We start from the raw sequence: 15,752 nt of genomic DNA, 5'->3' as shown, positions 1-15,752 counted from the left end.
CAACAGAACCACCTGGTGGGGAAGAAAATCACTCTCACACATACAAAACTCTACACTGATACAGATTTGCTGAAATATACCGTACCGTACTGCACACTGGACCCCCTCTTGTGGCTCCTCTTCTTCCCAGCAGTTCTCAGACTTGGAGAGGGAAAGAGGTGGGGTAGGGATAGATCATTCTGTAGATGTGACACTCGTCCCCTCCCTTCCACCCCCTTTATCTTCTCCCACAGGGAGTCCCTCCCCCACCTCTACCACCCATTCCGGGTCGACTTTGTTTTTGGAAGTGGAGGAGAAAATCTGGACCTTAGTTATAAAAAGCAAGAAAGGCCTCCTCCCCCGCCTTTTCAGAGAGAAGAGGTGGCAGTGTACTTCTCTAACCCTTTTATGACCGTGTGCATATGGGATGGGAGACATCAAATGAGAAATTTGTGAGAAAAATTTTGTGAGAAATTTTGTCAGAAAGGGGGTTTTCATGACCCAGAATCACACTGTAAATCCCCTTTGGCTTCATTTGTGTTTCCTAGAGACCAACCCCACCTGCCAATAACACAGCTGCCAGTGCAATGAGTGAGAATTCCACATGTGCATCTGAAGCCAGAGTTTTACACCCTTAATGAGTAATATTTATTCCTGGATAACTGACTGACTACGTGAAGCACTTCTAACAACACGAGTGATTTGGGCACTTAATGTGACTGCTGGAGGGTTTTTGCATTTTGACTGGTGCCTGCTGTCTGATAGAAATGTACAAAAGTGAAGATCTAACTGGTCCTGAAAAATAGCTCTTACTTTTCTCACAAACAAAGTTTTAATGGGGTTTGCTTTGGAAATGTAGCATGTTTTCTACATGGAGCATTGCATGCCATCCCATTGGCCAAGATACAATAATGGAATGTAAAAGTGTCACACGGTACAAGCTTTGCCCTTTGGCCATCAGTCCTAAGCCAATTAGATTCTTCTTAGCAATTCACAAGATGGAATACATTCTCCACACCTTCCTCTTCTTTTTTAAAAACAACCTGTCTTCTAGAACTCCTCTCTCCCTGGTGCACATTCCCTGTGTTCTGTCACTGCCCTTCTCGTGCAACTGTGCCCTGTCACCCCCCTCCCCATGTGCCTGTGTGCGGTGGTCTGTCACACCCTCCCCTATGCGAACCATGCCCTGTGTTCCGTCATTCCTCTCCCCCATGTGCCTGGGCCCTGTGCTCTGTTATCCCCTCCCGCATGCTCTGTCAAACTTCTTTCCCTGTGCCCAATGCTCCGTCACCTCCTCCCGCATGCACCCCTTATGTCCTCTCGTCCCTCTACCCATGTGCACGTACTCAAGATTGTGGAATGTACTTGAACTAGAAAGATGCTCTCTATGCACAGTTCAATGGTTCAGTGCAAAACTACAAAAATTAGCTTTGCAGACAGTCCAGGAAATCAAGTGGGGCTTTTTCTCTGGCTCCTTAACATCTGATCAGAATTTTATTGCTATGCTTTAAATAGCCATTTTAGTAGCTTTTACATACAGACGTGACGGTTGGTCTGCAGACAGATTCCCAAAGCATAATTTAATTGACTTAGTGCAGTTTAATAATTTACAAAAATACAGCAAAGTGCAAATGGTACATGGTTTATAAGATTCTCATTGGAAAAAAGATACAAGCAGGGCTCTTTTTTCTTCATAAACAATTACTCCAAACACAGTCAATTATGCAAGCCTATAGACTCCCAAACTCATAAAAGTCCATGACTCATACTGAATTTTGAATATAGCTCCAAAGTGTGCATCCTAGTAACAAGATAAATCCACCCTGTCCAAAATTATAAAACCCATCAGTAGTATCCAATCCATATCATTAGTATTTCCTTCCCTCATAGGAGGATGCACTCAATTATCTGATGTCTTGAAAGAGCATGAACTAAGAGACTCTTGATAAATTTTAACCCTCATCTTTTCCCAGTGTACTGCAAGTTCTGATGATTCATGTTGAAGCTATGTATCTAAGAGCAGAAATTAACACAAACACAGATATTTACAGAGCTCTTAAATTGAGTCAAAAGATAGATAACTATTATATGTTTTCTCCAATCATACTCTTGGTGATATGCAAGTTAGAAAACATCATTTTCCAGGCTTTACATGATCACCAGCAGGTAGTGCTATCAACTTCCACGTCCGTTACACTTTTACTTCAAGCACTGCAGAATAATGTTTGTTATCAACATAAACATAGCTATTTTACAGGGGAGAGAGGACGCAAGAGCTCATTAACTGCTAGGATTACAAAGTCTGCACTACATGCCAATAAAGAGCGTCCAAACTATAGGCCTAATCCCAATGCAAGTTTTGCCTAAATGAGGAATTCAGGCTATCTTATAAATAATGCAGGAAGTTGACAAACTTTCATCATATATAGTTTGAAAAAAAAATTTTATTTGGGTGGCTACAGAAATGGATTCTCTGCCAGCTGTTAGAAGCTTTAGATTTCTATGGAAAGCCGTATCTCATAGAGAGCACTCAAGTATTCTTCATTATCAGGCTCCAGTGCCAGGGCTCTCTCATAACACTCAATTGCTTGAGGCTTCTCCCCATTCAGTTGGTGAATAAGTCCAAGAATACCCAAACTTTTAGCATCTGCAGAGCCTCTCTGAATTCTCCTTTCTATTAATTTCTTCAGAGCATATTTACACAGGTTTCTTTCATGCGAGTTTTTCTCAATTTTCAGCCCTTTTGTGTAATGATTAATGGCCTCAGATTCGGACTTTTTGTGATATTCCTGAAAGCGTCCATAGCGGTAGTGGAGTTGTTGCTTCTCATCACAGGTGAGTTTCTCCATCTTAAATACTTTTTGAAAGGTGTCTTCTGCTTCTTGATATTGATTGCCTTCTGCATACATGCTAGCTAGGTCAATATAGGCATACATAAACTTTGATTTTTGCTCCACCACCATTTTAAAATGAAAAATGCCAAATCGAATCAGTTCCTCCATCTGCTCTCTAGGTGGATATTTTGTATCCTTTTTCATTTTGTATAATTGTGTTCTGTAGCAAAGACCTATCTGATGATGCAGGAAACCAGAGGTTGGTGTAAATTCCAATGCCTTTTTCAAAAACCCCAGTGATTTCTCCACTAGTCCTTTTTTTCTGTAAAACTTTGCAGCATATCTCAATAAATAGGGAAGATCTGGGGTTTTTTGCAATGCTTCTTTGATGTACTTTTCTCCTTCTTCGGCTTGGTCTATGTCCTGAAGTTTCAGTGCAAGAAGTGCCATAACAAAAGTGTCATTTGGATTCAGCCTTACTGCACGCCTTAAAGGTTCCAGTGATGAGTCCTCACCAGAAGAGCCTTTTTTAAGAAAATCTTCCAGGCGATATATGGCAATTGCATAGCCAGAATTAAATTCTGGATTGTTGGGTGTCTCTGCCAGAGCCTTTTCAAAGCATTTCTTTGCTCTTTCATAATACTTTTTTCCAAACTTTAATAGTGCCCACCCTTGTTCACAGTAGATCTCAGGGAGCTGGATCTTATAGCGAGATGCACTTGCGAGCTTTTTGCAGCTGCTTTCCACCTTGCCTATGTAGGATTGAGCTTCTTGAAGTTTGTTCATATGGTAATAGACCCAAGCATAGTTCCCCCAGGTAACAAGACTTTTCCTATCAACCTCATCTGCATGATTTGTTTGAACTTCTCCTTCAGCTTTTTGTAGACTTTCCAGAGCTTCCTCACTGTTGCCTTTCATGTGTTTCACATAGGCTAGCAGATTATAATTAGTGATTTTGGATTTTGTGATTAGAAACTCAATCTGATCACAAATTGTCTCCTCTAAGTTATCAAGATCAACATCATCCTTCAGCAACGTCCATGTAAAATGGCATTCAAGTTGCAGCAAGACTGCCTTTAGCGAATTCTTGGAAATATTGCTAGAGGAAAAAATAAAAGCATGTTTAAGCCTTTGTGAAGAAGAGATTCAGATTAAAACTTTCTTTACCCCAGAGGACAATTATCTGTCTTCTATTTTGCTTTTCTGTACCTCTGTTTTTAATTAACAATATTGCCAATCTTAACTAGTGAGATAGCAATAATGTCCCCTCTACAGATGCTTTTCAGAGAGAGGGTGCATCACAAGTGGCACTAACCAGGGAACAATACTTTGAGAAACCAAAGATATGGAGTGCATAGGTCTGAAGATTTGAACACAACTGGTTATTCATATTGTCTCTGTTACTCTGATCCCATGTAAACCACTATATCAAAGATGTAGCGAGTTCATGAAAGTGTCAGATTATACAAAAAAGCCAACGTAATATTGGAGCTTGTAATCAAATGCCAATGTTTGCCTAAAAAAGACTGTCAAACAAAGGCTTACAAAAAAAATTACGGCAAGTGAGTTTGGGTAACCTAAGTGTATATTTCCATATTTTAACAAGTTTGGATTTCTTCGATGATAACTTAACACTGAATTTCCTGGGTTTGCAATGCTTCTTTGGATAACCATTACATCATTTTGTAATGTTCTCTACACTTAAGTTCTCTCTTCAGTTTCACATTACTCTTATCTGGGAATATAATATTAATTTCATGTTTCCTGTGTTGATATTCTGTTCTATAGTGTTTCTGCTTTTGCATTTTTTTTCTTGTCCATGTTGGATCATATTTACTCTGTATGATTAAATTATCTTGTATTATGTTACCCTAGTGGGTAGTTAAAGGATAGAAAAGTGGCATGAGGCCTAAATTGGTTTGCACTTCATTTGGGCTATGTTATACCAGATCTGCACACTTCTATTTATTTGTTTGTCTGGGGCTAGGATGTTGTTCAGGCCTGGTCTACACCTAAAACTAAGGTCAACTACCTACATCGCTTAGGGTGAATTTTTCAACTCCCGAGAGACATAGTTAAGATGAGCTAAGTGCCAAAGTTAATAATGCTAGGCCAACATCAGAAGCAGGAAGCCTGCTAAAGAACCAGTGGGGCCACTGGACTATCATATCGAGATGCTAAAGGAGCACTCAAGGAAGGTAAGGCCATTGCAGAAAAACTAAATTAATTCTTTACATTTGTCTTCACCAATGCAGAGGATGCGAGGGAGATTCCCAAACCTGATCCATTCTTTTTTGGTGACAACTGAGGAACTGTCCCAGACTGAGATGTCTTTAGAGGAGGTTTTAGAACAAATTAAATTACACAATAATAAATCACCAGGACCAGATGGTATTCACCCAAGAGTTCTGAAGGAACTCAAATGTGAAATTGCAGAACTACTAACTGTGGTATGTAACCTATCATTTAAGTCAGCTTCTGTACCAGATGACTGGAGAATAGCTAATGTGATGCCAATTTTTTAAAAAGGCTCCAGAGGTGATCTCGGCAATTACAGGCCAGTAAGCCTAACTTCCGTACCAGGCAAATTGGTTGAAACTATAGTAAAGAACAGAATTATCAGACACACAGTTGAACGTGATTTGTTGGGAAAGAGTCAACATGTTTTTTGTAAAGGGAAATCATACTTCACCAATCTACTAGAATTCTTTCAGGGGCTCAACAAGCACGTAGGCAATGGTGATCCAGTGGACACAATGTACTTTTTCAGAAAGTCTTTGACAAGGGTCCTCACCAAAGGCTCTTAAGAAAAGTAAGCTGTAATGGGATAAGACGGAAGGTCCTCTCATGGATCAGTAACTGGTTAAAAGATAGGAAAAAAGGGTAGGAGAGAATGGTCAGTTTTCACAATGGAGAGAGGTAAATAGTGGTGCCCCCAGTGGTCTGTACAGGGACCAGTACTGTTCAACATATTCATAAATGATCTGGAAAAAGGGGTAAACCATAGGCGCCAACTTCTGCTCGTGCCGGTGGTTGCTCAACCCCCCTCTGCTCCTGGCCCTGCCTTGAGTCCATCCCTGCCCTCCCCCTTCTCCCCCTACCCTGCCCCCATTCCAACCCCTTCCACAAAGTCCCCGCCCCAACTCCACCCCCTCCCTGCCCCTATTCCGATTCCTTCCCCAACTCCCCGGTCCCGCCCCTTCCCCACCTCCTCCCCTGAGTGCGCCACGTTCCCGCTCCTCCCCGCTCCCTCCTGGAGCTTGCTATGCTGCCAGACATCTGTGTGGTGGTGGCAAGCACTGGGACGTAGGAGGCTGAGTGAGGACCCGGCGCACTCAGAGGAGGAGGCGGAGGTGACGTGCGGTGGGGTGGGGGTGGGACAGGGAGGGGAGTGTGGCTACTTGTGGGTGCAGAGCACCCACTAATTTTTCCCGTAGGTGCTCCAGCCGTGGAGCACCCAAAGAGTTGGCGCCTATGGGATAAACAGCGAGGTGGCAAAATTTGCAGATGATACAAAACTACTCAAGATAGTTAAGTCCAAAGCAGACTGCGAAGAGTTACAACGGGACCTCACAAAACTGGGTGACTGGGCAACAAAAAGGCAGATGAAATTCATTGTTGATAAATGCAAAGTAATGCATATTGGAAAACATAATCCCAACTATACATATAAAATGATGGTGTCTAAATTAACTGTTACCACTCAAGAAAGAGATCTTGGAGTCATTGTGGACAGTTCTCTAAAAACATCCACTCAATGTTACCCGTGGGGGAAATCTGCACCACTGCACATGAGCAGGATTTCTTTGTTTCCCTGCAGAAAAATGAACTTTCTTTCAGGGAAGCAAAGAGAAGCCACAAGAGCGGTCATGCAACCCTCCCCAAAAGTATGTTTTGGGTGCCCAGGGCAGCTGGCAGAGAGATAAATCACTGTGGGGCGGGACTGGGGAAGACACAGCTGCTAGCTCCTACCCTGCACCAGGCTCAGCTGCTAGTTCCATCTGGACTCAGGAAGACAGGACTTCCTCTTCCCCTGCACGGTGTCCGGGGCCAGGTCAGACCCACCTCCAGATTTCTCCCCCAGCTGTAGGAAGCTCTGCAAACTCCCCCACCGACCCCATGCTTCCTGAACCCCTTGCTCCTCAGCTGCAGCGGAATGGATCACTGTACAGAGAGTTGCTCCCCACATCTGCCTAACCCCTGTGTATCCAGACCCTCCTGCTGAGCCTCAGCCCCCCACACACCCAGAACCCCCCCAATGAGCCCCACTCCCCCTGCACCTGAACCACCCAGATCCCCACCCTACTGAGCCCCAACCCGCTGCACCTGGATCCCAACCACACTAAGCCCCACTCTCCCAGCATCTGGACCCCCCCCCACTGAGCCCCCCACACCCAGACACCCCTGCAGAGCTCTATCCCCACCCACACTCAGACCTGCCCTGTTGAGCCCCAACTACCTTCACCAGGCCCCCCCGAACAGTACCATTACTGTTGCACCCAGAAACCCCCATGAAGCCCCTGTGCATCCAGATCCCCCCACACCTGGAAACCCCACTGAGCTGCCTACACCCAGATTGCCACACACCGAACCCTCTCAACCCACACCTGGATTCCCCCACGGTAAGCCCCTTCACACTTGGATCCTATCTTGTGAGCCTGCCTGCGCACACCTGATGAACCTGGCATGGAGGGGCAGGGCTCTGAGGGGTTTCTGGGGCATGCCCGGTCCATGCGCTGTGTCAGGGTTGGGGGCAGGCTTACCACTGAGTCCATGTCCCAGGAAGTGGGAGCTGCACAGTAATCGCCCACCTTTGTGCAACCAGTGGCCTGTGCTCCCCAATGCTATGCTGGAGCCTCCACATTTATTTGATAAAATTTGCAGAATTTTGCAGAATTTTAAAATATTGTGTGCAGAATTTTAAATGTTTTGGCGCAGAATGCCCTCAGGAGTATCAATGTGCAGTGGCAGTCACAAAAGCTACCTGAATGTTGGGAATCATTAGGAAAAGGATAGATAAGACAGAAAATATCACATTGCCTCAATATAAATTGATGGTACACCCACATCTTGAATACTTTTTGTGTAGATCAGCTCACCCCATCTCAAAAAAGATACAATGGAATTGGAAAAGGTACAGCAAAGGGCAACAAAAATTATTAGGGATTTGGAACAGCTTCCATATGAGGAGCAATTAAAAAGACTGGGACTTTTCAGCTTGGAAAAGAGACGACTAAAGGGTATATAATAGAGGTCTATAAAATCATGACGGGTGCGGAGAAAGTAAATAAGGAAGTGTTATTTACTCCTTCTCATAACACAAGAACTACGGGTCACCAAATGAAATTAATAGGCAGCAGGTTTAAAACAAGCAAAAGGAAGTATTTCTTCACACAACACTGTCAACCTGTGGAATTCCTTGCCAGAGGATGTTGTGAAGACCATGATTATAACAGGGTTCAAAAATCAGGGGGTAGCCGTATTAGTCTGTATCCACAAAAACAACAAGGAGTCTGGTGGCACCTTAAAGACTAACAGATTTATTTAGGCATAAGCTTTTATGGGTAAAACATCACTTCTTCAGATGCATGGAGTGAAAATTACAGATGCAGGCATTATATAATGACACATAAAGGGAAGGGAGTTACCTCACAAGTGGAGAACCAGTGTTGAAAAGACCAATTCAATCAGGGTGGATGTAGTCCACTCCCAATAATAGATGAGGAGGTGTCAATTCCAGGAGAGGCAAAGCTGCTTTTGAAATGAGCCAGCTACTCCCCGTCCCTACTCAAGCCCAAATTAATGGTGTTAAATTTGCAAATGAACTTTAGTTCTGCTGTTTCTCTTTGAAGTCTGTTTCTGAAGTTTTTTTATTCAAGTATAGCTACTTTTAAATCTGTTATAGAATTTTCAGGAAGATTGAAGTGTTCTCCTACTGGCTTTTATATGTTACCATTCCTGATGTCTGATTTGTGTCCATTTATTCTTTTACGTAGGGATTGTCCGGTTTGGCCAATGTACATGGCAGATAGGCATTGCTGGCACATGATGGCATATATAACATTAGTAGACGTGCAGGTGAATGAGTCTCTGACGGTGTGGCTGATGCAGTTGGGTCCTCTGATGGTGTCGCTAGAGTAGATATAGGGCCAGAGTAGGCAACAAGGTTTGCTACAGGGATTGGTTCCTGGGTTAGTGTTTCTGTGGTGTGGTGTGTAGTTGCTGGTGAGTATTTCCTTCAGGTTGGGGGGCTGTCTGTAAGCGAGGACTAGCCTGCCTCCCAAGATCTGTGAGAGTGAGGGATCATTTTCCAGGATAGGTTGTAGATCGTTGATAATGTGCTGGAGAGGTTTTAGCTGGAGGGCTGTACATGATGGCCGGTGGTGTGCTGTTATTTTCCTTGTTGGACCTGTCCTGTAGTAGGTGATTTCAGGGTACCCCTCTTGCTCTGTCAATCTGTTTTCTCACTTCCCCAGGTGGGTATTGTAGTTTTAAGAATGCTTGATAAAGATCTTGTAGGTGTTTGTCTCTGTCTGAGGGACTGGAGCAAATTCGGTTGTATATTAGGGCTTGGCTGTAGACAATGGATTGTGTGATGTGTCCTGGATGGAAGCTGGAGGCATGTAGGTAAGTATAGTGGTCAGTAGGTGTCCGGTATAGCGTGGTGTTTATCTGACCATCGCTTATTAGCACTGTAGTGTCCAGGAAGTGGATCTCTTGTGTGGACTGGTCCAGGCTGAGGTTGATGGTGGGGTGGAAATTGTTGAAATCCAGGTGGAATTCTTCAAGGGCCTCCTTCCCGTGGGTCCATGTGATGAAGATGTCATCAATATAGCGCAAGTAGAGAAGGGGCGCTAGGGGACGAGAGCTGAGGAAGCGTTGTTCTAAGTCAGCCATAAAAATGTTGGCATACTGTGGGGCCATGCGGGTACCCATAGCAGTGCCACTGATTGAAAGTATAGGTCATCCCCAAATCTGAAATGGTTGTGGGTGAGGACAAAGTCACAAATCTCAGCCACCAGGTGTGCTGTGGCCTCATCAGGGATACTGTTCTAGAGAGCTTGTAGTCCATCTTCATGTGGAATATTGGTGTAAGGAGCTTCTACATCCATGGTGGCCAGGATGGTGTTTTCAGGAAGATCACCAATGCATTGTAGTTTCCTCAGGAAGTCACTGGTGTCTCAAAGATAGCTAGGTGTGCTGATAGCGTAGGGTCTGAGGCGAGAGTCCACATAGCCAGGTAATCCTGCTGTAAGAGTGCCAATGCCTGAGACGATGGGGCATCCAGGGTTTCCAGTTTTATGGATCTTGGGTAGCAGATAGAATACCCCTGGTCGGGGCTCTGGGGGTGTGTCCGTGTAGATTTGTTCCCATGCTGTAGCAGGGAGTTTCTTGAGCAGATGGTGTAGTTTCTTTTGGTACTCCTCAGTGGGATCAGAGGATAGTGGCATGTAGAATGTGGTGTTGGAGAGTTGCCTGGCAGCCTCCTATTCATAATCCAACCTGTTAATTATGACTACAGCACCTCCTTTGTCAGCCCCTTTGATTATAATGTCAGAGTTGTTTCTGAGGCTGTGGATGGCATTGCATTCTATACGGCTGAGGTTATGAGGCAAGTGATGCTGTTTGTTCACAATTTCAGGCTGTGCATGTCTGCCGAAGCGCTTTATGTAAAAGTCCAGTCTGTCATTTCGACCGTCAGGAGGAGTCCACGCAGAACTAAAACTCATTTACAAATTTAACACCATTAATTTGGGCTTGAATAGGGACTGGGAGTGGCTGGCTCATTACAAAAGCAGATTTGCCTCTCCTCGAATGGACACCTCCTCATCTATAATTGGGAGTGGACTACATCCACCCTGATCGAATTGGCCCTGTCAACACTGGTTCTCCACTTGTGAGGTAACTCCCTTCTCTTCGTGTGTCATTATATAATGCCTGCATCTGTAATTTTCACTCCATGCATCTGAAAAAAAAAGGGTTCAAAAAGGAACTCCTATTCATGGAGGATAGGTTCATCAATTGCTATTAGCCAGGATCGACAGGGGTTGTGTTCCTAGCCTCTGTTTGCCAGAAGCTGGGAATGGGTGACATGGGATGTATCACTTGATGATTACCTATTCTGTTCATTACCTCTCCAAGAGGCAGTAGATAGGTTGATGGAAGCGTTCTTCTGTTAAGAACATAAGAACAGCCATACTGGGTCAGACCAAAGGTCTATCTAGCCCAGTAGAGGCAGAGTTAGTACAGTCAGGGGCGCTGGAACAATTTTTATAGTGGGAGTGCTGAGAGCCATTGAACCAAACTGTAAATCCTGTGTATAATGGAAACCAGTTCAAGCCAGGGGCTGCGGCAGCACCCCCTGCACCCATGTTCCAGCACCTGTGACTACGGTGCTGAAAGAACCCCTTCCATTGCTGGAGTAAGTATCTATACTACGGTGCTGCAGTTGCAGTTGTGCTACTATAGTATTTATAACGTAAACATACCCTCAGACAGATAAGTCAAAAATGGCCAGCCGTATGATCTGGCAGCACTAGAAGCCTCTGCATTTAGGAGCTTCTTCAGAGTGTGGACAGCTCCATTTTTCTAGTAGCTCCGTGTACACTAACATATGGAAGGGGGAACACAGCTGCTGAAGAGCTGGAGAAATAGAGCTGCCTGCACTCAGTCATGCAGGCCTCATTGCTCTTTCAAGCAACAGTGACTTTGCTTGAGGCTCTCTATTTTCCACTCCATGACACACTGCTCAGATCTTCCTTTGCCTGTGGAATCATCGAAGGTAGGAGAATATTGGGAGTGGATGGGGGTAGAGTAATAAGTTATGAAAGAACTGGAAACTGGGACCAAGATTTTTAAAAATAGGTGCCTAAATTTAGGCTTCTAAATCCATATATAGACACTGAAATAAATGGCCTGATTGTCAAAAGTATTAACACCCAGCAACCTACAATGGATAAATGTGTAAAAGACGGTACATTTCTATGAATGCTCTCTGTAGCGGGGCGGTTACCCCGCTCCTGAAATAAGAGGAGTGAGAACATCTAGGAGAAGATGACTGAGTAGCTGACCACAGGTGTGGTCAGCTCAATCAGGGCCCTGCTGGCCCTGATAAGAGGGCTGGGGGCCAGGAGCTAAAAGATTCTCTCTCTAGCTGTGGAGAGAGAAGGACCTAGCTGCCTGGGAATAGGGTACCTGGAGCAGGGCAATGGCAAGGGCAAGGGGAACTGGGGAGCTCCAGCCTGGTAACTCCCCGGGCTGAGGCCTTGATAAAGGCCTATGCGGGTACTGGGGCTATGAGGTGCAACCCAGGGTTAGACAGAGGCAGCTGGTCCAACCTCCTTGCCAATGATGAGTGGCCATGACAGACTGCAGTTTGCCCCAGTGAGCGGGGGCTAGATGACAACTGGCAGTAGCTACTGAGGCAAGGGGGGTGTAGAAGGTTGGGGGTTCCCCTGGGAGGGGAGACTCAGAGAGTGCGGGTAGTGGGCAGAACCCTGAGGAAAGGGCTCTGGGGTCTGGGAGGGACATGGGGGGCCTGCGGCAGGTGAGACACCAGCCATCAGGAGGCCCTCCGGAGCTGGAGTTGAGCCAATTCCCAAGATGACCAGCAGGAGGCACCACACTGGTCAGTCTTCGCTACACTCTCTTTCCCATTCCTTATCTTTATTTTATTTTTCATAAGTAGTAGATGTTGGGAGACCATTTGAAAAAGAACAAATTGGTGTACTCTCCACAGAGTGGTACTAATATGAAACAGAAGTCAGTACTCCTGCCTGATCATTTATCCTGGCACACATGCTGCCTTGCTTCTGCTTCCCACTATTTTCTTTCTGACATTGCACCCATCTGTCCCTGGGGATCCCTTCTCTGAGCTCTCCTCTCATTTAGCTCTGATAATCTGCCCCTAATTCCACCCTGCTCTAGCTAGGAGCAGAAAAAGAAACCGAGGGGGTCTAGACTCTCAGGCCTTGTCTTAACTAGGATTTAAAGGCGTGTAAGTGTGTCAGCTAACATATTATAATTAACATATTCTAGAACTTTAGTGTACACACACCACTGTAGACTGTACCAAGTGATAAACCAATCAACTTGAAGCCTAGGCTACCCTTTAGCTTCAACTTGACCAGCTTAGCATGTACTAAAGTCCATACTGCCTTGTCCATAGGAGCACTTTAGAACGTGTTAAAACTTGTTGGCTGACAACACACCTTTAAATCTTAGTCAAAACAAACTCTACACAACACTGCAGCTCCACAAACAAATATTTGTATAGCTTAAACAAAATAGAGCCCTAAATCAAATCCTTATTTGTTACTTGGCAGAACTCTGCCGGAACACAGAAGATCTGGCAGCTTGTGTGCCAATGTATGTGTTGCCATCCAATTGCAAAATCATGCATACTGAAGGTGCTGGAGAGAGAGCAAGGGGACAACTGGAGGATTGGGAAGGGAAAGATGAGTTGGGGTTGTGGAGACTATTGTCCCTTTTTGCAGATGGGGAACTAAGGCACAGAGAGACTGAACGAATTGCCCAGAGTTGCACAGGAAGTCTGTGGCAAAGCAGTGAATTGGACCCAGGTCTCCTGAGTCCTGAGATAGTGCTCTGACTGGGGGACCATTGAAAGATTAACATTGAAAGACCTATTAGCAAATTGTGGGGAGGTTAGGAGAAGAGGATCCAAAATGAACTATTAGAGCTTTGGGGGGATGGAGCAGAATTCAATCTGGATCACTGGGGTCTTGGGAGAAGAAGAACCTATTATTTCATGAGACTGGTTGTAAAGAACCACTCATATCACCACAAAAACACTGGATTCAGAGATAAGAACTAGAATGCCTGAGGAAACTGCCTTTATGTCTTCTTGTTAGCCAGTGGGGTGAAACAGACGTTTACTTTTGTGGCTGGTCTGGTATATCTTATAAAAGAATAACCACCAGTTTTGGGGTGTTTGCCCTATTTCTTAGTAGTTCGTCCTGAATTTGGCATCCTCAGTTGTGACTCTCTAAGGCACGGTTACAGCAAGTTAAACATCTTTTCAGCACATAAGCATTAAATGATGTTACTTTCAGAATCATCATAAGTCTGGAGTTTTCTCCTTTAAAATATTAGTGAAAAAAGCTCTGAGACTCCTTAAACCCCCCAGATACCACAGGTTTCAGAGAAACAGCCGTGTTAGTCTGTATTCGCAAAAAGAAAAGGAGTACTTGTGGCACCTTAGAGACTAACCAATTTATTTGAGCATAAGCTTTCGTGAGCTACAGCTCACCCGATGAAGTGAGCTGTAGCTCACGAAAGCTTATGCTCAAATAAATTGGTTAGTCTCTAAGGTGCCACAAGTACTCCTTTTCTCTTTCCAGATACCACAGAAAAGGAGACCAACTTCTGGATATCAGTTTGCTGCACAAAAATGTACTCACATTTTCTGGTTCCACCCACAATAGTAGTTATTAGAAGCTTAGTTTCCTGATTTGAGAGCACAAATCATCTACTTAGCCATCCATTTGACCCTACAGTACTCGTGGCAACAGTGAACTGTGGGCACAAGCTTTGTGGGTGTAAATTCCACCCATGAAAATGGAGAGGGGTTTGAGGCTGGAACATCTGGAACTGACAGAATTAAATTTCCAACAATACCATCACTTTAATCTAGTCCTCAGTTTAATTAACATGTAAAACAATTGCTTACTTTTGGTAACTACTTAAACTCAAGTAAATTAAAGTTTAGAATTTTCATATGAAAGAAACACATATCCTCAGCACAGGGGGATGGACTAAATCAGTGGCTCTCAAGCTTTCCAGACTACTGTACCCCTTTCAGGAGTCTGATTTGTCTTGTGTACCCCAAGTTTCACCTCACTTAAAATCAGACCTAAAAATACAAAAGTGTCGCAGCACACTTACTGAAAATTTGCGTGCTTCTCATTTTAATATATATATTATAATAATGTAAATAATATACATATCCTTAAAATAAATAAATAAATTTATAAGTGTGATGTATAGGGACATATAAATAAGTCATTGTCTGTATGAAATTTTAGTTTGTACTGACTTCACTAGTGCTTTTTATATAGCCTGTTGTAAAACTAGGCAAATACCTAGATGAGTTGATGTGCCCCGGGAAGACCTCTTGTGTACCCCCAGGGGTACACGTATGCCTAGTTGAGAACCACTGGACAAGATGACTGGCCAACCTCTTAAGATCCTTTCCAGCTCTACATTTCTATGAAATCGGCACAGTTCAGAGTTGCTGTTGTTTACTTACCTCATGGCTTTGCTTTGCTGATCAGTTGTTGTAATGCAGCTTGGCCTCTTTTCTTACTAATCTGGGATGTTGACTGCTGGCTGCTGTTCCTCTACTCCCTTTTATACTCATTCCAGCATCATGTGACATGGGCTGTTCCTCAGCAGTTTAGTGAAGTAAATGGAAACTAGAAAGTGAAACCTATGCACAGCTCTCCGAACGCATAACAGAAAAGCTGAACTAGCTGCTGCTAGGGAAACTGAAACTTAAGGGACTTGGATCTGTTTCTTCTGTTCGCATTTGGCTTTATGCCACTGATTTAACTGTGCTACAGAGACTAAGGCAATAATAACCCAGAGTGTTCAGGCAGTCCTTCCTAATATAAAAATTTAAGGCTCCACTTTGTTTAAAATATAAAGATTTGTGGAAATGGATAGAGGAAAGATGTGTCGTTAATGGATTGAACAGAAACACGGCTCAGTGGGAGGGACTGGGAGTCAGTTTCTACTCCTGAAAAAAGAAAAGGAGTACTTGTGGCACCTTAGAGACTAACCAATTTATTTGAGCATAAGCTTTTGTGAGCTACAGCTCACTTCATCGGATGCAGTCAGTGGAAAATACAGTGAGGAGATTTATATACACACAGAACATAAAAAAAATGGGTGTTACCATACACACTGTAAGGAGAGTGA

General features: G+C 44.1%; 1 protein-coding gene across 1 annotated transcript; it reads right to left on the bottom strand.

The window, feature by feature from the left end:
• Nucleotides 1–1,467: 1,467 nt before the first annotated feature.
• LOC141991653 (interferon-induced protein with tetratricopeptide repeats 5-like) lies at nucleotides 1,468–15,156 on the bottom strand. Its single transcript, XM_074959985.1, has 2 exons — nucleotides 15,082–15,156; nucleotides 1,468–3,912 (listed from the first exon to the last, which is right to left on the bottom strand). The coding sequence occupies exons 1-2, from the start codon at nucleotides 15,084–15,086 to the stop codon at nucleotides 2,472–2,474; spliced, it is 1,446 nt and encodes a 481-aa protein (XP_074816086.1). The 5' UTR covers nucleotides 15,087–15,156; the 3' UTR covers nucleotides 1,468–2,471.
• Between the last annotated feature and the right edge of the window lie 596 nt (nucleotides 15,157–15,752).

Source organism: Natator depressus, chromosome 7, assembly GCF_965152275.1.
Source record: "Natator depressus isolate rNatDep1 chromosome 7, rNatDep2.hap1, whole genome shotgun sequence".
Taxonomy (NCBI): domain Eukaryota; kingdom Metazoa; phylum Chordata; order Testudines; family Cheloniidae; genus Natator; species Natator depressus.
The sequence above is the reverse complement of the archived record's forward strand: the minus strand, read 5'-3'. Positions and strand labels throughout refer to the sequence as shown.